The following is a 25,247-nucleotide window of genomic DNA, read 5'->3' as shown; positions in this document are numbered from 1 at the left end:
ACAACAGAATTTGGAGGGATGAATAACAAATAAGTGACTGCTGTTAATTTTCCTTCTAGATTTTATTTCCTTACTTCCTTCAATTTAGAGTACAGTTTACTGAAAAGAACCAACAATGCTTTACATATCACAGTATTATTATAATTACACTCAACACAGGATGTATAGCACTTCCTTATCCATGGCAATCAAGATATAACGTTATACAATGTATAGGTAAAAGTCACAACTCTTACTTTTTGAAATGACAGAATTCAAGGGTTTGTAAGATTTATTTTGGCTTTTTTCATAAATTCATATGTGATTGACCCAGTTCAAAAAGAACAAACCTTAAACTTCATTCCTATAGAAATGAGTTAAAGATAGCAAAGATTTGGTTTAATAATAAGAGATATACTATTGCTATCACACAAGACAGGCATGCAGTTATGTCATCTTGACTACAGATCATCCTCGATACTCCAGGGGTGCTAATTTTCGCTCTCTGCACCCCTGGAATATGTCATAGCAAAATCGAAGGCATGTACTTTTACTATTCGATTTGTCTCTGGTAAATAAATCTGAGAAAGCACTAGGCTGATACCTGTCCTTTAAAAATAATTAGAGGTGTGACACTCGACTTCAAAGCCCATCAATTTTACCGTTAGAGACAGAGAGATTCTTTTTATGTACATAATATGATCAAACTAGTCCTCTCGTCTCACTTGGAAAATGGCATACGCTTAGCCTTCAATTTTGTTTTGACATATTCCAGGGGTGCAGACAGCGAAAGTGAGTGTTAAAATCTGCAGCACACTATTACAAAAACAGTATGAAGAAACACCTTAAGTTAAAGATTAATAGAGTATCTCAACTTTAGAGAACTTGTCAAGATCTGTCGTGTCAGGGTTTGGGCTCAGAGATGGTACATTGTGCAGCAATGTACAGTTCAGTAATAAAATATTTCAACACAAAAAAACAAAATATCAAACAAGTAGGTTATCAACCTAATTACTGGTAATCTTGACACTCTTAAACAAAGTCATGATAATGATATATTACTTTAACATCACCATGTAGCAATCACCAAATATCTATGCTCTTTCGAGGGTTTGCCTAGCAGGCTGAATCTAGTCAGCACAAGTATGAATTTGGTTATAGAATCCTGGATTCAGGGTTTTCTTTATACCCCTGAGTATCCTCCTGAAACCTAGAAGCTGAATTGAAGTATTCCTGGACACATTAGGTGTTTTTTTCCCCCCAAGCATTAAAGTTATAATATAATAAAACAAGTCACTTGTCTTTACTTATGAAAGGAAATGATAAAAAAAAATCAACTGCAATGTGACATCTTTACCTGGTCCCTCATGTAATTCATTAATGGTTAGGTTAAACAATTTGTAAATAAATGCATCTAGCATAAAAATGTGCCTTAACTTACTGAAAATTTTGAATGAAACCAGCATGATGAATAAGGGGAAGTAACTCTAGTTGACCTAGAGACAAATTGGGCTTGTTGCCTATGAAAGTCTATGTGAAAGTTGAATCTTTGCAACAACCAAAAAATAATAAACTTCTTAAAAAGAAAGACATAATAATACGATTAAGGGAACTTGATGCATAAATTAATTGTGATTCAAATAAAGATTTAACTAAATTCAAGACTAGTTTGAAATATTGAAAGCTTCACCCTCACCAAGTCACATTCCGTGCAATGTCTGCCAAGTTTATATTATGACAGTTAAAAGAAAAATGATTAAAGAGGAAAGTCAGGAACTAAAGAAAAAAAGAGAAAAACTGGACATTTTGATCCATGAGCTCAATGACTGTAACTGTAGCTTTAACATTTAATCTAGACGATCCTATAAATGAGACAAACAATGATATTAAATATGAATATTCAGCATCAAATTAAATACAAACAATTAAGCAGCCTTATTTTTTATGACACAAAATTCTAAAATTAAGACTAGGAAAAGCGGTGATCATGATAAGCTACGGGAAGTAAAATGTGCATGACACACGGCAAAATGTTACGGATACACAAAGACCAGATAAAGTTCACATTCAACAACTTAATGAACAAAATTTAATTTTATTCTTTCACAGAAAACCAATCTTTCTTCGTGCAATCTTAACATGTACTCACAAATCATTCTAATAGTGCTCCCAACATTTCTGTATTTGTTGAAGTGATATTCACTGTGGAGGTTGGAAAGCAGCATGAGGTTTAAAAGGGTCCTGAAAGGCTGTGTGATCATATATATATATTTATATCATTCCTAAGCATTCATAGATAATATTCACAAAATGCATATGTCCAAATACAAAAATATAGCCGATAAAATGCACAAGAACAGATCTTTAGTATAAAACATCCTATGAACCTTTTGCAGAAGCCTATACAGCAGAAAAGTTCAGCCTTGTAAAGCACTTGTGTTTTACAGTGGAAACTTTCCCAGGTCTTTGAAAATTCTATCCAAATAGGCAAGTTTAATAGAACACGAGCAGTTAACAATCACTTGTCAAACAAATCATTACCATGCAATGGCAAGTGAACATGACTTGTTCAAACTACTAGTGTTTTATATAGTCAGAGCATGTGGTTTCCATCATAAGTCAATTAGCTCTTTTGCTTTGGATCTACTGGTGGAGCAATCGTGTGACCACACTCATGTCTCTGTAAACGAAGGGAACCCATCTGTTGGAGTGATCACGTGACCGCCCTTGTTCCTCTGTACATCAAAGGGCTCTGTAGCTGGGGTGCCTTGGTCTTGTAGTGTTCGTTGAAGTCGAGTCGGAAGCTGAGGAAGCGGAGGCTGACATCCTGGTGGGTTGTCAGCATCACCAGGAACTGTTGAACCATATCCTGGAAAATAAAAACACAGGCATTTTTTAATGGCTTAATTAATTACAAATTCAATTTGAAATATCTGCAATCCAATTTGCTTGGAATCAAAAGTGAAAGTTATAAAATCTGATCAATGATAACAGCATGTGAATTAAAAATCTAATTTCCAATAGACTCTGCCCAAAACAAATTGATGAATTTTGAAAATTTGAATGGAAATTACATATTGCTATTCTGTTGGGCGATGGAATCAGAAGATGTTGAAACGAAAATTGTCAGTTTTTGTGTCAATTCACCATGCTAATGAAATGCTCAAGAATAAGGCCTTAACATTAAAATGGGAAAAAAAATTATCACTGTGTGGAATTGAATTATATTTCAGTTGAGATTTCCCTGTTTGGAATATAAATGGTTATTTCTCACCTGGTAACTCTGAGATAACACTTTGAACTGAGCCCTTGAGTTGGGAATGATTTTCTTCAGGAATGCCATCCTGCGGTGTTGCTCCTCGGTCTCCTCCTCCTCTGTCAGACCCCAGTCTCCCTGATACAAAATAAAGAGGATTTGAACATTTAACTCCTGACAATATTAGATACCCAAAATCATTTTTAAACCCATTACTCAACTTCAGATAAATTTGATAACTTGTGTAACCTCTAAACACTTAACAAACCCCAAATAATGAAATTCATCATTGATGGCACCCTTCCCTGTCAGGGCTCACAACTATGACTTTGTATGTTTGTTTGTTTGATTTTGTTTAACGTCCTATTAACAGCTAAGGTCATTTAAGGACGGCCTCCCCTGTGTGCAAGATGCATGCGTGTAGTGTATGTGTGTGTATTTTGGGAGGCTGCGATATGTTCGTGTTTGTCTCCTTGTGATAGCGCGGAACTGATGCCGACTTTATAGTGCTACCTCACTGAAACATACTGCCGAAGACACCCAGCAGGACGCCCCACCCGGTCACATTATACTGACAACGGGCGAACCAGTCGTCCCACTCCTAATTTGCTGAGCGTTAAGCAGGAGTAGAAACTACCATTTTTAAAGACTTTGGTATGTCTCGGCCAGGGGACAGAACCCAAAGCCTTCCTCACATGGGCGAATGCTCAACAAATGGCCAAAAGTGAGGCATTGTCAAGGGAGACATTAGTATCATGCATTAGTTCACCATAGCAACCCTTTTATTATGCCACATGATAATAACTGGATCCAAAACAGAAACAGAGGTACAACTTCTGAGTGAGGTGATTATACACGTGAAGTTCACGAAATTAGGATGTCTGCAAAAGAATAGGCTAGTAATTTCGTAAAACGATTATTATCGAACATTATTCCCGTAAAAAACGATGGATCTATAAAGGAAGCACAGGTGCATAACCTCCTAGTGTAGCGATTACATCACAAAACTTTTGCTGAATTCTGATGAAAACCGTTAAAGAAGTTATCTGGACAAAATTCTATCTACCAGCGAACGGATGAAAATCTTAATTTCAGTATGCCTCCAGGCCTCTAATGACATTATGGGGGGTAAAATCACAGTCCAGTTGAGGCAGAAGGTGTACAAAGAGATTTGAACCTACAATAAAGAGGCCTTGACACATACTGTATACATGTACTGTGTAATTTTGGTCACAGTTACACTTTCACCTTTTTTTCCCAATGTACTGAAGGAGAACTCATCATTCTAGCGAATTATAGTAACCAAATAATTTACATATAATTACAAGTAAAGAGCAAAATTGATTTTAATTCACACAGGGAGAATATCGGCAAAGGGCCTAAGTTTGACTGGACGAAAGTTTCCCAGTATACAGTTACACTTCCAACCGTTCTATGAAACCACTTATAGTTATTTGCTTCATTGATTAATGATAAATATATATCACATGGACTTTAACCCTTTCAACACTGTAGAACATAATGGACTCATCCATATCAATGCATGGTACAGTCTACTAAAGTTACATAGGGGTGAAAGGGTTAAGTATATTTCTACATATACACTACCTCTTTAGAGCGTTTCTCCTGCTTAGCGTCAAAATGCTGTCGAGCCATCTGTTCCTCCGACGCCTCTGTGAAGAACACTCCCAGAGCTGTCTGGAAGTCGATGATCAAGTCAAAGATTGTCCTCAGCTGGGTCAGGATGTTCTGTTGTCAAAGGAGATCACATTAAAGGTCATTCAGGTGAGTGAGAAATAAGACCCTGATGGAAGAACCAATGACAAATAACGACACATGGTTAAAAATTTCATTCAGGGGTCGGTACCCATTACCTTTATCTCTTTGTCTGCTGTCAACGATACACCTAGATATGTGTGTGTGTGTGTGTGTGTGTGTGTGTGTGTNTGCCTGTAACTTTTATTTAACTGTCCTTTAGAAACATACCTGGAGACGGTATATAGGAACACCTGTAGTGGGCTGGTTTCTATTATTTACATATGACTGTTATCAAGGAGACACCTGGAGATGATGGTATCCAGGAACACCTGGAGGTAGATAGGGGTGGGCCCACTGTTTGGGATTTGTTACTTGTTACTCACCTTGGACTGTTCCGTCAAGGAGACACCTGGAGATGATGGTATACAAGAACTCCTGGAGGTAGATAGGGGTGGGGGTGGGGGATTTGTTACTCACCTTTGACTGTTTGTCAAGGAGACACCTGGAAATGATGGTATACAAGAACTCCTGGAGGTAGATAGGGGTGGGGGGTTTGTTACCTGTTACTCACCTTTGACTGTTCGTCAAGGAGACACCTGGAGATGATGGTGTCCAGGAACACCTGGTGGGCAGCAATGATGTAGTCGAGGTCCTCCGCCTCGCTGACCTTGGTGAGTAGCTCGTCCCAGGAACACTCCAACACCTCAAAGTTGATGTAGTACTGGACTTGCTGGACAAAGTGTACCATCTCACTGGTCAGCATGTGACACTGGTGTAGGATACTGGACAACTCTGTAACAGTGTATAGTATCTGGTGTACTACAGTGAAACCAGTCTGATCTGACATGCAATGCAATACATAGGTCAGATTGGACAGGATGTCCAAATAATGTCATTATCAGAAATGGAATAATATTATGTTGAATGAGACAGGGAATCTGAATACTCAGGGGTCCTATTAGACAGGCTTCAGTGTACAGTGTGAATTTGAATATCAGGTGTTGTGGAATGATTGTTCACTGGCATGTGTCTACCAGGGCCTCATTTCTTGACGAATAAAAACAGAGACAGACCTGATTGTGTGAAACTATTTTATGATCAGTCTTGATGGAGATTTTGAAAACTTGCATTAATTTTATATATATTACCTTCTGTCAATTATGTATGATATGACATATGTTAAGTAAAAGTGCAAAATTTTGATTAATTTATTTCAAAATATTACTTTCGTGTTCTGACCAGACAGGGAAATAGATGTATGCATAAAAAATTGCAAGTGGTACTATTTTGACCTGCAAAAGTTTGAACTCAACTAACATATATCTTATTTTTCAAGTGTGAATATTCAAGTCTGCCACAGTAGTGGAAAATGTTTTTTTTTTTTTTTGATTTGATTTGTACTGACCTGGAATACACTGTAGCATTTTAGCACTGGCCATCTGGTTTCTCCATATATTGGCCAGGATGTACTCCATCCTCTTGGACCTCCACAGGAAATTAAACACCCTCAGGTACATGATCATACACTCTGGGGTAAACACCTGTCAGACAAATGGTTATCATAATTATATATTAAGTACTTTGACATCTGCCTAGACCAAATATTTTACAATCCAAAACCCTGTAAAAAACATTTTTCATTCATTACTCCAAAGTAAATTGAACTCTGAAACCAAAAGTAAATTGAACACTAAAACAATCAATCTATTTGGTCCCATTGCACATGTTTCTAATACTATCACGTAATCTATGTTACTGCCTCTTGCGATCCACAGCTCACCACAGTTCTTACATCAGTACATTTGTAGATACAGAGTGAAAGAATTGGTTGGTTACAGAGTTTACCGCCCTATCAACAGCTAAGGTCATTTAAGGATATGAATCCATATGTGTTGTGTATGGATGCATGTCTGTATGTGTGCTAGAGACAGGTGATTTATCCTACTTGTGATAGTGTGGATCTGATGCCGACTTACCGTGTGAAATAAAAATATACAGTACTAAACCAATAAAGTGTCCTTAGCTATTTGGGACAATAATAGGAATAATAGATGGGTGTTTTTTTCAACCAAGTCTGCAAATTACTGTTTAGGAAAGAGATTCTTGGACCAGAAAATGGACAGTTGGTGCTTTTGAAAGAAAGAGCAGTTATTTGGTCAAATAAGACAATAAATTTACCAAAAATACTGCATTAAATAGAAAAATTAGTTTACCATAATATAACTACCACACGAAAAGTTTTGTCGATGATAACTTCTATCCAAAATAAGATATATTTTGATAATTCTAAAATTCAAACTAATACGAGAAATTGAGGTAAAAACCTGGAAAAGCATACTGACCGTTCTGATTGGACCGTCCACATGATAATCGAGACTAAACACATCCCAACCTGTGTCACCTGTAGATACCTGTAAGTCAAACACGATGGACATCAACCACAACCTCAGGTAGAAAGCAATAAGAACAAAATCTACAAAACATTGCGAATCTTTACGACTCACTACTGGAGAGACAAATGTACACATACTTAAAAAAAAAAAAAATAGCAGCCAAAGACTTGGTAACCTTTTTGATAATCTTTTCCCAATATGATCTCTTTGTGAATTCTTTTATTCATAGAACAACAAACACCAACACCATTGAAATGTGGTTACAAATCTTGATAAGTTTTTGTGCAAGTTATTCAACAACTTCTATTCAATGCTAAATTTTCTGTTTGTTACCTGTTCTTGAACATTCAAACAATTGAACAATCACAATCAGTCTTGTGCAGTATGCACATAGGAAGTATCAATGTTTTGAATTTTTTCCCGATGGTCCCACAAAGTTTGAAACATTGAAGTTTAAATATCGACTTTATTTATTTTACAACAATTATAAATAAGGTATTTCAACTTATATTAATCACTCTTGTTGGTCCTGATATTAGTGTACGAGGGGTCTTATTACGTGAGAGAATCAGAGTACCTGGAGAAAACCCATGTGGTCGGGCAGATGACCCTATACCTTTTCACGTTCGAACAGGGAATCCAACCCCGGCTGCCTTGGTGAAAGACAAGTGTGCTATCCACTGCACCCCTGACCACCCAAAACATCGAAGTTTGACTGTAGTACATACTTTACAAAGATTTGTCAGTATTATAAACTCTTACAACAAAATCGAACAGAAGTATCATAGAACTAAATCGTAGCATTTTCATTGTTTTTGTTACTTTTCTTTAAACAAATGTTATTTTTATAGAAAACTTGAACAAACCTCCAGCAGTCTAACATCCAGCCTCTTTAGAATGTCGGAGTCATCAAACTGTGCATTCGTGGCCCTAACGGCTGTCTCTAAGATGCCAGTCAGATTGTGAAGATACAGATTTCCTGCGGGCTTGGCAAGATCTTGTCTGTAAGGTAAAAGTATATATATTGCAAGAATATTTGTGCAATGATCTTAGCAATGATTAATACAAGTACATTAGACTGAAAGAAAGTCTTGCAGAGCCTTTTTGCTGGAAAATCACACATGGAACAAAGTAAAATATTGACTACTGTTTACAAATAGTCACTGTTAATCACTTAATTTTCTTGAAAGCTATTTTCAATGACATATTTGCAAGGATTTTAATTCATGAAAGGAAAGTAATGTTCCTGTTAATATCATGTTTTATCTGACAAATGAGAAGTGATATTAAGCAAAATTTATTGTAACTGATAAAGGTTTATTCTTTATATTTGCATACCAACTTGACTTTGAACTCGCAAATTTGTTTCACTCTGGATGATACCGAGTCAAAACTAGAACTGTCATCTATGGGCTAACTAATACCCCCCCCCTGCATTCCGGCTGCTTGTTGCCCCTGTACGGGCTAATTAAACGAAAGAAAAAATATATAGAAAGATCAAGGGTCATAAAAAAGTCTACATAATTGACTACAATACTCTTATGTAAATGTGTATACAAAATACCTTCCGTTTCTGAGATATTTAGACATTTCAGTAACATTATCCATTTGTGACCTTTGACCTTTCAAAACCTGGAAAGTTGAAACATGACAAAAAACAGCCTACACAGTACAAATGTTTCCTTACTCTAGAAGATCCATCAGATGGCGAATGAAATCTCCTTGTCCCAGCAGTAAGTATCGTCTCATCGCCTGCAAAACATTGATTTACAGGTATTGTATATATCTTATCAATATTATGTCTTTCTATCTCAAGGTTAGGAATCATTACATCCATATCATTCATGAACTTCTAAATATAAAATAAGTTATTACAACTTGTGATGAAGAGTAAAATTCTTCTGGTAACTATAATACAAAGTAGAGACACCATGAGTTAGCTCACAAAGATATGCCCCGCCTCATCTCGGTATTCACACTTTGTTTAAAGGGGGTATAAGAATCAAATTCCACGACTTTCATGTACATCTACAAAGGGTCACTTTCAATGTGTTAAGTGTAAAAACAAATCAAACAAACAGATAAGAAGGAGTTGCAGTTACAAGGTTTCTGGAGCAGAAAGTTTCCAGCCCCATATAAGTTTCAAGGGCCACAACTCCAACAAAAGTCAAATCACGAATTCTTTTCTTCATGCACTTCTACATCCAATGCAATTTTATTGTGTCAAGTTACAAACAATCCAACACAGCTTTCAGGAGAAGTTTTTGCTTACAATGTTCGATGACAGAAAGAAAAGAAATTTGATTGTGGGGTGTATATTTACTACACAACTCACCTTAAGATGGTCCATGAACTTGTACTTGTTATGTAGGGTATCCAGTAGGTGGCGACTCGTCTCCTTATAAACAGTGTCAATCATGTGCTGGAACTCACTAATAGTGTCCTGCATAAACATCTCACCAGCTGAAACCATTTCAACATTAAATACATTTTGTTCAAGGATTTGAAAATCACAAAGAAGTTATAAAACTTAAAAGTAATTTTTTAGTAGGTCCCATGGCAGCTTGTTTTTAAATCAATCTAATTAAAACTAGAAATTGTTAGCTAACAATTTGACGGGCTTTTCACTGTAAGGACTGACTCGGCCTCCTAATAATAACCTGTGCAAGTCTACAGTAGCTGACTGAGTAGTGGGGGATTCCCGGAGTGCGAAATGACGTCGGAGAAAGAATGGATAAAGATAGGCAGCCAATGGGCGGTGTTGTATACGAATGTAGTCCGTAAAAGTGGTCATATAGTCCGGCCACTATGTACATCAGGATGATGAATTTAGACTAGCTTTTTGTCTATCGGTCAGGTTTGCCATGCCAATGAAAGGCTGATGTTTACCCACTGCAGTAGAGATGTTAACTGTCCACACTTTTAAGATTGAGAGTGCGTAGTAATCGATGTAGTATTACCAGCGTGTATTAGATGTCTTGATACAAATCAAAGTACTGAGAGCCCTGAAAGCACTAGACAATCGCACAAAAATGAAAACGGTTTTTGACTTTCACCTTTGAAATGATATTTGGAGTAGGTCAATATCGTTCATTTGCACACACTTTAAAGCCCTTCATTCAAGCATGCTTCTTTGCCAAACATCGTTACCCTGGAGATATTGGTTATTCAGAAAAAGTGGTTTCAATATTTTTACACATATGACCTCTGTGACCTTGAAAGTCATTCAAGGTCAATCATTTTTTCAAACTTGATAGTCAATCATCTGACCATGTTAATGTATCAAATAGTAGGACTCTAGGCCTTGTAGAACTTTAGAAGAAGTTTTTTGAAGTCATTATCTTGAAATAGCACATATGAAGTTGGTGACCTTGATTGTGACCTTGATAGTTGATCAATGTCAACCATTTTTTCAAACCTGATACCCCGACATCTCAGAATCATTATTATTAAATATCAAGACTCTAGACCATGTGGAACTTGAGAAGAAGATTTTTTAAGGTTGGTACCCAATATAGTGCATTTTAACTTTGACCCCTGCCGGAAACCGGAAGTTGACATTTTTTGTTAAAACAGTATGAACAAAAAAGTTTGCCCTTGACTATCTCTACATGATATCCAAAGATCAACCTCGTGTTTGATATCGTTAACGAAATATATTGGTATAGGCTGTTAACCAATCAGAATTTGACGCGGCCATCTTGGAATATTAATGGATCCAAAAAGTAACATAAGTTCGTATGGGCCCCTAGAGGAATACATGTACCAATTGTGGTTAATATTGCAATGGCAGAATTGGAGAAGAAGATCGTTGAAGTTTTAACATATTGTCAGCATTTGAAAAGATCAAAGGAAATATTTCAAAATGGCGTACAACGTTAACGGTAAATGTTACAGAAAAACTAAAGACATCGAATTCATCGGAATGACATTCTTAATCAATCTATTGAAGAATTTTTCAAAAAAAATGAAAAATGAATGTTTTTAAAATAGGTGGTGAACTTCGACCCAGGGGCGCACTTTTTAATTAGAAATATTTTGTATTAACATGTAGTGAAAAAAAGTTAGATATGGAAATTATCTACAAATAATTAACTTTCACAAATGCTGTACAATCAATAATTTTCGAGTAATAGCAGTTTTTAAGATTTTACCCTATGACGTCATGGCGGCCATTTTGTTTTCTGGATGGAGTTGAGAGAGCCAAATGTTAGAAGACATCTAGGGAAACTTTTCCCGTTACAACTTAACGGAATATTTGTCATTGATATTGGAGTAAAACAAGTTTTAATATATTGCGAAATTTTTAAAAGATCAAAGGAAATATTTCAAAATGGCGTACAACCTTAACGGTAAATGTTACAGAAAAACTAAAGACATCAAATTTATCGGAATGACATTCTTCATTGATCTGTAGAAATATTCTTCAAAAAATATGAAAAATGAATGTTTTTTAAAAATTGTGACCTTTGACCCAACAGCGAGCTTTTTTATTTGACCTTTAAATGAAAAACCATGTGGTAATTAAAGTTAGCCCCTTAAATAATCTACATATAATATAATTGCGTCAATTCTGTAAAATCAACCGTTTTTGAGTTATGGCCATTTTAAGATTTTGACCTATGACGTCATGGCGGCCATATTTAATTTTTGACCACCTTGAAAATGTTGCTTGATCAGCTCTAGACCTTTTCCTACAACATACTTAAAAGACTATAAACCTATCGTTTACCAATCAAGAGAAACAGAATTCACAAAGTACGGAAGAAGAATATTAAGAATAATAATAATAAGAATAATAAGAAACTTAACAAAAGCAATAGGTCTTTTCACCAGTTGGTGAAAAGCCCTAATTACATCTTCACATTGCTCCCGTTTACTGATATGTCGCGTTGAAGATCTAACAACATCCCATAGAGGGTCACGTCAGAGGTCAACATGAATACATTATCATATTTATAACAGGCCAATCAAAACGCGACATAACTCTTNGAGATCGGTTTTTATATTCAACTTTGACATTTAATATCGTTTTTTTTTTAACACAGACCAACAACTGAATGAAAATGTGCAAGGATTTGCCCAGTAAATAATAATGTTTAGATACACCCTTGCTTCATGTTTCGGTGACTTTCATTTAATTTTATAGGGAAAACTGTTCCTAGGATGTCGGCACAGGTATGGCATGTGTGGCCAGCCTGCTTCTATGGTCCCAGGGTTTGCTCTGAACCTCCCATAGGGCACCAACTTACTATAAAGTAAGACAGAGTGGCAGTATGGTGGTTGTGATTGCTTTTAACAACTTGGTGGTCTCAAAATCATTATATGTGTAGAAATTGTTCCCAATGACTCAACTGGACAATTTGCATAATTTCATCTAAAACAATTTCCAATACCTTTATTAATTGTTTTACGCTTTTCAAACTTTGGAATTCTATTCAGTGTGCACAACTACACATTCTAAAATTGTATTTCTGTTAAAAAAATATTAAAGTTGCATGCAATCTATTTTTTTTATAAAAGTGATAAATACAACTCAGGAACCTTAACTCTTTCAAACCCAATTTTTTGTTTCCTATAAAATAGTTACTTGAAATTTGAAAAATTGTCATTTATGTTTTTTAATTAAAAAATGCATATTTCACAATAAAACATGACAACTTAGCAATATTTAATCATTCAAAATAATATTAAGTATCAAAACTGTTTTAATTATATCTAATTCAATACTGATTTACCTGTTAATTCTATCAATACGGTATAAGGGAGGTAACTCCTTCAGGCTTTGATATCAAAACACAATAAACTCTATTGGTGACATGCTCAATCAATTTTATATCTGTGCAATAGATGCTTTAAGGCATGTAAATACTGCTTCATTGAATTATTAAAGAATTTACTCGATTTATTTCATGAAAAAAAGTTACTATTAAGCTGTATATAATATGGCAATCACACATCAAGTAAACAGTTGTTTGTATGATGAAAATATATAAAATATTTGGTGTTAATTATGTCAAAAAACAAAGTCATTCGACTACACTTGGATAAGTGAGTGCAATACAATGGACATGCCTTTAGCAATGCATAATGAAACCAAGAGGAATAATTCAGTAACAGTTATGGAACTTGCCTGTGTGTTCATGTTCTCAACCTTATTACAAATTAAAAACTTAAAAGTATTAAATCTCTTAACAACTACTCAAGATATTGAGCAGAAAATGTGCATCGAAATCTGTAAAGGGCAATAACTCCTAAAATAATTGTCCGATAATAATGGCTAACAAACTTATTCGAGTTGTCGTAATATTCGTAATATGATTTTTAGTTAATTTTTATAAAACATCGCCAGACAATTCTCCTACCTGCACAAGCAAAACACAGAGTTCTAAAAAGAACACTTCCCACATTTGTTTATGGTTGTTAACAGGGTAGTATGTCATATTTTACCTTTGGTGTTGTCCATGATCATGGCGACCTCGCGACCTTTGGTGGGAGTCCGGTCCTGACAAACCTGTCTCAGGTAGTTGATTGATTTACCTGTGTTCAGTATCTGTCGGAAACAACAATCATACGTTTGTTCAATACAAGAATAAAACTGTTGCCTTTTAATCAAATTAAGTACCTGCATTTAGATTCTAGAAGAATATTTTCATTCACAACACTTTCGTTTCTGATAATAGCAAATTTGCACATGCGATTTATTCTCATTATAGAGGGGTGTTTTTTTTATTGAAGTTTTTCGAAAAATTTACTTTTTTCAATGTGTGATGAAAAACTCATGACATTTATATTTTTGAAAATACTTCTCATCATTAGAAATGATGACAATGTTTCCTTGAATATGAATATCATGAGTTCTGGGTTGAAAATCGGATCTGCATACCATTTGTGATATCAATATTTGATTTGTGGTGGGGTCTCTGAAAAAGTGCCTCCCAACCATCCCATATGCTTTAATATTTCTTTAACAGTCCTTTTTGGGTGGAAGAGTTTCCTCCTTTAATATATTAAAACAGCCCAGTATAAGTTATAATAGTGCGATAGTGGAATATCATAATTAATTCTGATTGACTTTTTAATAAGAGCATTGCATAGCTCAAAATATCAATTAAATATTTATATGTAATTGAAACATACATTTGTACATGGATTTATCTCCCCTATACCATCTGCTATATGTAATACATAATTTGCATCAATATTTTCTTACTGACCGTTTCATCTTTGTCATGTCAACCTAAGGAGAGAACTTATATAGGCCTAGCCTGCTGTTCAATCCTATTGTTTACTCAATAAAATATGATGAAACGTAAATATCCTACCCGCCTGGCCTGGTCCATTGTGATGAAGTATGGGACCATCGACTTCCTTAATGTGTATTTGTCATGCCATAAGCGGTCGTTCTTAACTGTTGGGTCAGACGCCACGAAGAACTGAAAACACAAAAACTTTTATTTTCTAAAAAGCACTTTTAAAATCAGAATTCTTTCCGGAATATAACCATTGAAAAACTATTCTGCACAATATAAAGTTTGGTCTTCCTACCTATCATATTTATTTTAGAGCTGAAAGATTAAAAAAATTAAACACTTTGTCCAAAGAATGGTCATTTAGTTCATTTTCCTGAAGATGAAAAAAATCAATAAAATGTTCCTACAAAACGTAGTGACCACAACAGGAATTTCGACTAAACAATGTTTTCAACATGCTTGATCTTAATGACTGGTATCAATAGTAAAACTTTTAAGTTTCCAAATTATAACTGATACTTTAAATAAATCGACTATGAACAAATATTTCTCCTGAATGGACAACGCCTGACCTCATCATGTGTGTCTTCTAGTTCACCGTCGTATATCCACCGTATCAGAGTGGAGTAGATTGGCTGTGATACCTGCAAAACAAACAGTCCATTTTACAACACAAAGGAGGATTAAGGTTCAATTTCTTATTAGCAGGTTCAAACAGCCACTTTATCTTTAGCCAGACCTATATATATATCTATCAGAAAGCATTTGAAAATGATTCAAGGGAATTTTGATCTAAAGCCAAATTAAAATAAAAGCATTTTTGCTCAATTACCACATTTTATAATTGTAAATACAGTATGAAACTAAAAACTCTTATCTCTAACAGGACCAATAAGAAATTGCAAATACTATATCAAAAATTATAAATAATACATAATAATGTTTAAGTGTTTCAGTAAAATTCGAACGAGATTGCTTACCATGGTCAAGGTGTGCATTATCAGGGCCTTGATGTTGGGGTCTCCATGCTGCATATAGGAGTACAGAGACGAGGCCAGAGCTCCACCTTTCTTACCTGTAAATATAACAGTTTTTACCTTTTATACAAAGATTCTTTACTCTTAGTTAACAACTATTACCTGTAATATAGCAATTCAGGGTTATTCATTCCTCTTATTTAACAATGCTCACTAACAGTTCTTACCAGTAATATAATTTTTACCCATGATACATATATGTGTAACAATACATTTTCTAGTCGTAATGTTACAGTAAACCTTTTCATACTGCCATTATTTGTCCCGAAAATATGTTTTGTGTTACAAAGGCTTTTGGCAATACATTACGGGCGATATGCCAAAAAATCCCTTCCTTTTTGTTGGAAATTATTTTTCATGTCATTTGTGTCAAAGAAGAATCAATGGCACAATGTTTTTAGATTTATTACAATCACTATATAATTGAAAAAGCATTTTCTCAATAATAAGTTCAAGTATTTTCCTTAATTAAATCAACAAGTAAATTTTTGCGAAATAAAGTCCACTAATAATTACTGTGATTATCTAACAGAATGAAAGAGCTGTAAGAAAAAGTGGGAAGAGGAGCTTGAAAAACTTGACAGTGCACAGAGTGACACAACACAAAGTCATTAATAATGTGGTTTTACTTTTACCGATCTTCATGTTTTGCATATCAAATAAATAGATAATAAACAGACACACTAAAACGGTCATCTCTTGTACAATAGGAGTCAAGATGGAAACTTAGATTATACATTTTTCACCGTGACAATAAGAGATGCTGAGTTTTGATGACTACCTCGACACACGTCCACCACTGTGGCCAGAGTCTTGAGTCGTAACAGTGGATCAAATGTCCACACCACCAACTGTCTCAGCGTGATACAGCTCTCCTCCGGCGATGTCAAACCGGTGTCTCCTTGGTTCAACTGCAACAAAGGAAAGCAGCTTGTCAGTTTGTATACCGATATTTCACTGTGAACATTCTAATTTCAAAATATAGCTCCACTCTCAACAGAATTTAATTGAAGTTGGTCTTCAAAATTTTTAATAGGCAATAGATTTTGTATGGGCTAATTAAGGTTCCAACTCCAAAAAGAAGATATTATTTTATATCTTCAATGGTCCTGGTAAGGATTTCAATCCGACAAAGCTACCAGATCACAAGTGATTGAACCAGTCCAGATTTACCACAGTCTTTTGCCATTTTTTTGCCCTAAAGATGACACTACATAATAATATCTGGGTATCCTTTTGGTCAGGCACACATGTGTTGTAACCAGGCTGTCAGTCAACCAGAAAGGAATTTGAACCTGCATACTCTGTATTCTAGACAAGACCCCCCCAGCCCCCACCCCCCACCAACTGATCTAAAAGAATGTTCTACACACTGAACTACCTGGTGATTGCTAATTGACTCAATGCTGACCTGCTATACCCATACCACCTTTTTCTAAATCTTAGTTCAATGTACAACACATGTTAATGTATTTTCTTTCATTCTTCCACCTCTTCATCAATGATTTACCTGACCTTCCAGAACTGCTATCAGTCTATAGTACTCTGTCAGCTCCTGGTGTAATGCTGCACAAAAACTCTGAAACAAAACAATGATATAGAGTTAATCCTGAATAGACCGTCACAATGATTTCAAAATCTGAGGTATTTTATACATTTATGAATGAACTTTTAAAATCAGCACATTGCAAGACTTTTTTTTATGCAACCTCTACCAACATTAGATTTGGCATAACTAACCTGCCCAACTAATCCAAATGTCTTGTCCGCACTTCTCGTCTGGATGTAGTCCTTGGTTTTAGAGTATAACCACCCACACTCGGCAAGCTTGCTGACTAGCTGTCTTATTGCTTTAGGAATCCCAGCCTTCAAACACACAACTCTACATTAAACACAACTGTGCATCTAGAGTAACCATAGATAGATCTATTAGTATTAAATCTGAAGCTTCTCTGAACCCAACATTGTACATATCCCCTACACCTACATAACTTAAGACTCTGACCTATCCTTAAAGGACATAAAAAGGACACTAAAGTGAATTGATGAAAAAGCCTGTTTATGCCAGCCTCCTATTAACAATGTAATGTCCTGTTTTGTCATCTGACTTATGAAACGAGATGCCATACCATTGTTTTTATTGTGTCGTTACTTTAACAAAGACTTAGATGGAACACCCACTGACAGATATTTTCTCTATCAGAAAAGGACCATATTGGAGGGGGGGGNTTTGAAAAAAAAGGCATTAATCCAGATGCATTTGTAAGCAGTACATGGTCTTTCCTAATGCAATCTTAGCAAAATAGATTGGGCATACTTTAAAAAAATGTTTGATTTCTGTTAAATTTCGATATTGTGTGTACCTGAGAGTCTATTCTGTAGCCTTCCTTAGATGGATCAAATTTAATCCATTTTCCCTCAATCCCCTGGAAAGCATACACAAGATCTTTGATCAGCTCTGCTTCGGGCAACTCAAAGGATGCTAGAAAAGATTTACAAGGAAACATGTAGTCGTATAGAACAAAGAACTTATTTTACAAAATGGATTTGATGTCATTTCTAAGTAAATGATCATAATATGTTGTAGAAATATATATGACACCCAAAAGAGGTTAGTTCCGAATTAAAATACCCCTCAAAAAAACAATCCTAAAACTTTCATTTAAAATGAATTATAAACAAAAATCATAAATCTACAAATACAGTATTTTTCCATCATCAGACCAATAGGTTGTCTACATAAGATTTTTCCCCATTCAAATTGATCATAATTTTTATTTTTTTCCATATCAGGAAAACTTACTTTTATCTCCTCGGAGAACCAATATGTTGGAATCTGGTTTATTGCGTCGTCTGTCCCTGCTTGGCACTAGAGCTGTGTTTGATTTTTCTGTGAATTAGGAAGAAACTAATTTATTGACCAATATGAAAATCAACAATGCTGCTTGAATATCAGTATTAAGTAAATCTAAAGAACTTAATTTTTAAGCAAGTCAATTTTTTCTTATCTAAACATCTCGGGACAAATTGAGTATAAATGACGGTACTTTACCTTGCCTTGTCAGAGTGGAGGCCAGGCGAGATCCCAGGGTTCGACTGCTACCAGTCCGGTCAAGTTCAACAGAGTTGAATGTCGTCCTGAAATAAGTACGACAAGTGTTTAACGATGAGAAAGAAAGAGCAATGGTTGAAGCCTTTTTTTCACAAAATGCTCCTTTCTGGTTTTCAGTGAGCCCCAATTCCAGAATTGATTTCAGGGTCCGTTGTACTTTATAGAACTATATGCTATATATTGGTATATCAATAAGTACCAAGTTTGTTCCAGGGCAGAGAACTTTTTCTACCACAATACGCTGTGTTATTCCACTCTCAGATCATTGTATAAACGCGCTGACTGTAAGATAAATATGAGTTATATACCAGACGTAGTATATGACCTACACAAGTTTTGATTGGTCGAGAAGATGAACTTTGACCGGGACGACTTTTTCCACACGCTTTTTGCCACAGCTTTTCTGCTGTCAACATTTGACAAATGTTGGTGACTTTGTGAGGTTATGCGGAAAAGGGGGTTATTAAGGCAATATTAAAAGAAGATGATACTTAAAGATTTGATCGCTAGCTCCAGGCAAAATTGCTGAAGACGCTCAATATCGATTTGACGTCACACCATCGCGTGTCCAGGTTGTGAAACCAAAACAAGATCACAGTATTGGAAAATATTTCGTTCTCCCAACGTCCCGTTATCGCTATTTGGACGGTCTGACTATGGCTGAACTGTCACTATAAACGTCAACCATAGAACTGTCACGAAGAAGCGTAGGCCTACGGTTTTGGACATTAACAGCGATAAGTTCGTCTTCGTCACTTGGCGGGAGGCACAGACTTTGTACGATATGCTTATGCGCATATAGTCCGTGGTTAACTTATATAAATTAATGCAATACTGCTACTCCCAATATTTAAAGTCGTTCATCTATTATATATTTTTTCATGAAGTTGTTGCCTAAAATATTACTTTTGACAATTATAAGATTTGAAAAAAAAATGCCATTTTTGAATATTAATGAGTGACTTTTTACATATGGGTAATATCACTACGCCAGCCTTGTCAACAAACACATGTGCGTATGTTATTTACGACTGATCATGAGATTGTGGTAGAAACAGATCACACGACTCGTGGTTGTAGAGTATGGTATTTATTTCACTCTCGTTAGTTGATTTTCAAAAGTTACAGAAAGACACTCGCTTTAAATACCATATTCAACAACCACTCGTTGTGTAACCTCTATATATGGCGCAATTAACACATTCTCACAATTAAACAACTTTCAATACATGTAGAAACTGACCCTGACATACCAATATATTTTAGGGGAAAATATTGACAAAACTTGAAAATTTACAAAATCAACAAAAAATATTCCTTTTAACGTCATTAAAAGATGAGACGGGTTGACTTACACTGGCATGTATGAATGAGGGACTGTGGGATTACTGTTGTTGAGGTCACTACGGATGCTGCTGATGCCACTGCTGCCTGTGGAGTGGGAGACTCCAGAATGTAAGGCTGTCACCTCCCCAAGACTCCCGGGCGGGGGCGGGTATCTGTGGAGGGCGGGATTGAACGGTGTGGAGGTCGCGTTGGAGGGCAGGCGAGATCCAAACAGAGCTGAGCCATTAACAGAGGACTGAAATAGGGTCATATACCAACATCTCAACATAGGAATTCAAACCCATATCTGAATACATCTTTGAACTTGAATTCGAAAAAATATTTTTTTTAAATATGATAACTTGTTAAAAAAAAAATCTTATCAAATTTTAGCACTCAAGGTCTTTATTTTATCACTCAGATAAATTAAAACAATTCATGAATTAAAACAATTTGTTCAGTTAAGGCCAGGATGTACAATTCCACTAGACTGACATCCTGAGCTAGTAAAAAATATACAGTACATCTAAAAAAATGTCAAAGTCATCCAGAAACGGCAATCAGAACAGTTATTAACATATATATCTACAGTCCAGCAATGCACCTAGACTATTCCACAGTAATGAGACAGAGCTATCTACCTTTGTAGCTGGTCCATTGGCAGAATCGCTGAGGGACATCAGCAGGTACAGCACAGCCCATCTCTGCTTCAGTAAACCCTACATGTCAAATATATGCCAATTATAACAATAGCTTATAATGACAGTGTTCTTACACCGATGTTAGGATAACAGATAAGCCAGGAAAGATATTAAACTGACTTTACTCTTTTTGAACATAAATCTTTAGCTTATATTGATGGACACATTTACCATAGACATCGAGTGATAGACCTGCTATTGTTGACCTTAAAAAAACCACCATAACCTATTTTGTACAAAAGAAACAGAATTCATTGTATTTTATAATATATGATTTTGTTTTTGATGGTCTGGTAGACTATTATAGCCTGTGCAGAACACTGGACAGATAGCAAATAAACATTTCATTTAAGATTCCGCCACATAAAAATAGCATTTTCTTTTATTGTCTTACTATATTGAAAAGGAAGTAACATTTATTATGGTTATGATCCGCTTAAAAAATAAAGACAGAATTGGATTTTTTTCCTAGTATTATGTGGTGTGGCTTACGATCCTGTTAGCTATGCCAACTGTTGATAGCACTTACCTGTGCCTGAAGTTTCCTGTGTAGATCAGAAAAGATAGCTGCATCTTTCTCCCTGCCTTTCCGAACCACTGAAACAAAAATATAATTCCTGAATAAACAAAAATGACCTCAAAGGACAGCTTTCTGAAGAAGTATACCTGGCTTAAGTTTCGTGAATGTTCCCCAACATAAGTTTTCCATTGAAAACTATAGCTAATGTTAAGGAAACTTTTCATATTTCCTTAACTCCGCCCTCTTTCTGAGTATTCCTAGTTACGTCATCAATCCATGGCTGAGTAACCCAAATTTTGAAGAAAACACACAATAAATAGTTTATTGAGCTTTACTAGCAATGCAGAGTTTTAAAATTGGTATTTGCGATAGAATAATTACAATATACTGTCGCAATTGTCAAAATTAAGTAGGGTTATCCTCCATGGTAATTAAAATGTGCCAAAATCACTGAAAGAATCAATGATTTGATGAAGCTTTTGTGTATTTTCTTCGAAATTTCAAAATACAGTAGGGTTAACCCCTGAATATAAAATCACTAGAGGAAGTATAATAAAAAGCAGCCGAAAAATAATATCATTATCATATCACTATGACTTCTATGTTCGTGGCCTCTACATACCTCAAATGAAAAGTGAATGTTGCGTGTTATAGTACTAAACAATAACCATTTAATATAAATTCTATTCCAACTTTCTTACATTTTCTTTTGATTTTTTCTGTAACTTGAAATTCATTTGTTTCCACTGGAGATCCAAAATTACTGAAAATAAAGAAAAAATATGGTCAATAACAATACAATTTATTACCTAGTCAAAAGGACAGGCATAGGAATAAGGAAATATCAATCTGGAGATCTGATTATTAAATATTTCATCCTTTTTTTTAAATCCATAGAAAGTTAAGCAGTGTTTGACTAGCAGTAGACGCATAGACAACCAATATGAAAAACACTGTAGATCTATGGGAATTATTTACACCACAGACCAAGTTGTCTATGAAGTGATTTCCTATGATATATTTCATTCAGTGATAAATATAAAGTACAGTGTCGGAAAAAGTACTTGCCTTCCTTTAGTATTACACATATTTTTTTTATTTCCTGTTATTGAACACTAAATATGCAAGTAAAATTTCCTGGTATGGGTCTGGTCTATAAATAGACCTGTTTCTCACAGACCTATTGTCTATTTTGAGAAAATCCTACATTTGATTAAAGACATGTTCAGTTTGTTACGCCTGAATTTCAGCAAATATAAAAAGTTAAAAATTGTAACCATCAAATAACCTTTCACTAACTCATTTACACCCGAAGACACATTTGAACTCTTCCAATTCAAAGATTGGAATAGTTCATTATAAAATTTCAGGGGTGAATTAGTTAATATATATATATATATATATATTGGAACCCTAGAATACAAAGAAAACTTAAAATACTGTTTTACCTGCCAATTATTTTGAGAGAATGCTGTAACACTGGCAAAATGGAATCTGGAAAAAATGACAAAATGCGTATCAACAGCTGCAAATCTATTACATCTGATTACAACAAGAGTTGTCAATGAATGTTATTAATTACTGTAAAATGTAGTTTATAGCATTAAAATACTTATTTATTATAAATGTTTCTTACATTTTGTCACCCACTTGCACTATAACCCTCTTTTCATTTTCAAAAGACTTTTTTCAATATATCAGAGGTTTGCAGGTATATGTATCAGTAAAATGCCATCACTATCATTATGATCAATTAAACATAAAATCTGTATTACTGATGTTTTCCCCGACTTGTAAGTTCAGTTGTCAAATGAAAAGAATTCCAATAGCTGACGCCAGTAGTAAGATATGTATGTTGGAATGAGTGAACATTTTATGTGAAATCATAGGACAGACTAGATCTATATAACTTTTAAAAACCAACCTCCGGGCTAGTATTTTATCCATGAAATTTAAACCCCTACAAAAAAGGACATCAGGTTCTGGTAGTATCCAAAGGTTCGAGGCATAACAGTGTGGCCGGTTTTAATTGTACATATGATTATGGCACTTCTAGCTTCACGCTAGAGGGAATTTCCCTTTAGCTCAGTGGTAGAGCGTCCGACTAGGAACATATAGGTCGCAGGTTCGATCCCAGGTGGAAGCACACTATTTTCTTTCCTGTTACAAATGGTGTCCGTGGCCCACCCTTTGGTGTCAGGGAATGCGAACCTGGATTGTGGTGTTCAAGGGTGAACACATTTGAAAGGATGGGAGCAGTGAGGCAGATTTTAATTGTTCATAGGATTTTGGTCGCCTTCTATCTTCAAGCTAGACAGAATTTCCCTTTAGCTCAGTGGTAGAGCATCTGACTAGGAACATATGGGTCGCAGGTTCGATCCCAGGTGGAAGCACACTATTATCTTTCCTGTGTCGCTGTGACAAAAGAAACGATTCACTGAAATATGAAACAGTGACAATCCAGGTAAATAGAGGTCCCGTTGTTTAGTATCTCATTCGACATGTGCTCTCTCCAACCATGTCAACCTACCCTACCCCCCCCCCCCCCCCCCCCCCCCCCCCCCCCCCCNTACCCCAAGATTTTCAGCAACTGATGGTTAAGATTGACAAACTTTTCCACTCTACAATATAGTTATTAGCCCTAGTTCATTTTTAAATAACAGCAGTGAACGATACCCAGTGGTTTCAAAATTCACCGATTGTTCTTATTCTTAGCAAGTTCAAACCAACATAATTTTGACTACGTTAGAGTACCGTCTGATAATCCAGTTAATTTCATGCAAAGCTTCTTCAGTAATAGCGCTGAAGCCTCCGATCCTCTTTCTGTTCTGCTACCCATGACTGAATTTATGCTATCATTCGTTGTACGAGGAATTGTGTTTTCATCAGAATGTCATCTGGTCGCAGCCATATTTGTTTTGCCGCGCTATGGTGTTTACGCTTGTGACGTAAAGCTGGTCTTGTTTTCGTATTTTTCGGGGATGGTTCATAAAAACGGGAGTTGGGTGCAGCTGCCTAAATCTTAAATTGAATTTCTCTGTTTTTAATTTTACTATCAATTGATTATTTTGATTTTACCAACTTGTACTTTTTATTACAACTGTATGCAAAACCTGTCTAAACCGACTAATATTTCAGTGCAACATCGGTTGGGACGGTTCATGTCCGAACCCAAACCACGGAATTAGATGATCTAAGTCCGTGCCCAATAGAATCCGAAAATCTTGAATATAGGTCTATAATAAGTCAGTTTAAGAAACATTTACAGGTTCAGTTTATATCAAAATGTATTATAAAGATTTCTGGATGATTCAGTTCTATCTTTATCTAAGTCCGTAGTTCAGATTACACGATGATGGTTTTTTTTTTAATATTTCAAAATTATACAAGGATTTCTGGATAATATAGTGATGTGGTAAGATACGTTAAACTCGCTACGACCATTAATTTATCAGTATAAGCACGGAATTAGATTAGATCTAAATCTAAGTCCGTGGTATAAGTTAGATGTCCGCGACGTTGGAAAACAATACACGGACATAAATACCTTCGATGATTGTTATGATAACGTCATAATGGTTTTGATGCTGAGAGATCGATAGCAGTTGGAATACGGAGTCACGTAAATCTGTGTCATCTGTAAAACAAACACAAACAAACGTCCCAGAAAACCTACGACCGATCAGGCTAAATCAGTGTCAGGTTTCACGGCCTTTAACCAGTTCGGTGCCAAACCTGGAAATCTCCTATAATGTGTAACAACTCCACATGTACATTTGTTAGACTATCATATCGTTATATTCTAAAATAAAAAAAGGAAGAAGGGGAGGGGCGGACACAGAGAACGACAAGTTGCTAAATAAGATATTTCCTTTATTCGTGTCCCTTTAAAGTCGGAGAGACATTTTACTT

At 35.5% G+C, this 25,247-nt stretch overlaps 1 protein-coding gene across 1 annotated transcript; it reads right to left on the bottom strand.

Annotated features, from left to right (window-relative positions):
• Nucleotides 1–48: 48 nt before the first annotated feature.
• Nucleotides 49–24,261, bottom strand: LOC110449159 (gamma-tubulin complex component 3-like). Its single transcript, XM_021495837.1, has 25 exons — nt 24,090–24,261; nt 22,784–22,829; nt 22,037–22,098; nt 21,345–21,412; nt 20,756–20,833; nt 20,144–20,370; nt 18,729–18,814; nt 18,480–18,566; nt 18,040–18,158; nt 17,417–17,542; nt 17,187–17,255; nt 16,458–16,587; nt 15,620–15,714; nt 15,212–15,283; nt 14,712–14,822; nt 13,837–13,939; nt 9,722–9,849; nt 9,074–9,138; nt 8,253–8,388; nt 7,336–7,404; nt 6,399–6,534; nt 5,565–5,785; nt 4,844–4,984; nt 3,254–3,373; nt 49–2,848 (listed from the first exon to the last, which is right to left on the bottom strand). Exons 1-25 carry the CDS (start codon nt 24,172–24,174, stop codon nt 2,693–2,695), a joined length of 2,736 nt encoding a protein of 911 aa, XP_021351512.1. The 5' UTR covers nt 24,175–24,261; the 3' UTR covers nt 49–2,692.
• Between the last annotated feature and the right edge of the window lie 986 nt (nt 24,262–25,247).

Source organism: Mizuhopecten yessoensis, unplaced genomic scaffold, assembly GCF_002113885.1.
Source record: "Mizuhopecten yessoensis strain PY_sf001 unplaced genomic scaffold, ASM211388v2 scaffold4511, whole genome shotgun sequence".
Lineage (NCBI taxonomy): Eukaryota > Metazoa > Mollusca > Bivalvia > Pectinida > Pectinidae > Mizuhopecten > Mizuhopecten yessoensis.
This window is presented reverse-complemented; position numbering and strand designations above follow the sequence as displayed.

Bases quoted from the DNA above. Each gene is read 5' to 3' on its own strand.
- LOC110449159 (XM_021495837.1), bottom strand. From the start codon at position 24,174: ATGGGTAGCAGAACAGAAAGAGGATCGGAGGCTTCAGCGCTATTACTG. The intron at 15,715-16,457 runs GTAGTCATCAAA...TTATATTTACAG, and splicing joins AGTGGTGGACGTGTGTCGAG to GTAAGAAAGGTGGAGCTCTG. The intron at 7,405-8,252 runs GTTTGTTCAAGT...TTTGACTTACAG, and splicing joins TGGATGTTAGACTGCTGGAG to GTATCTACAGGTGACACAGG.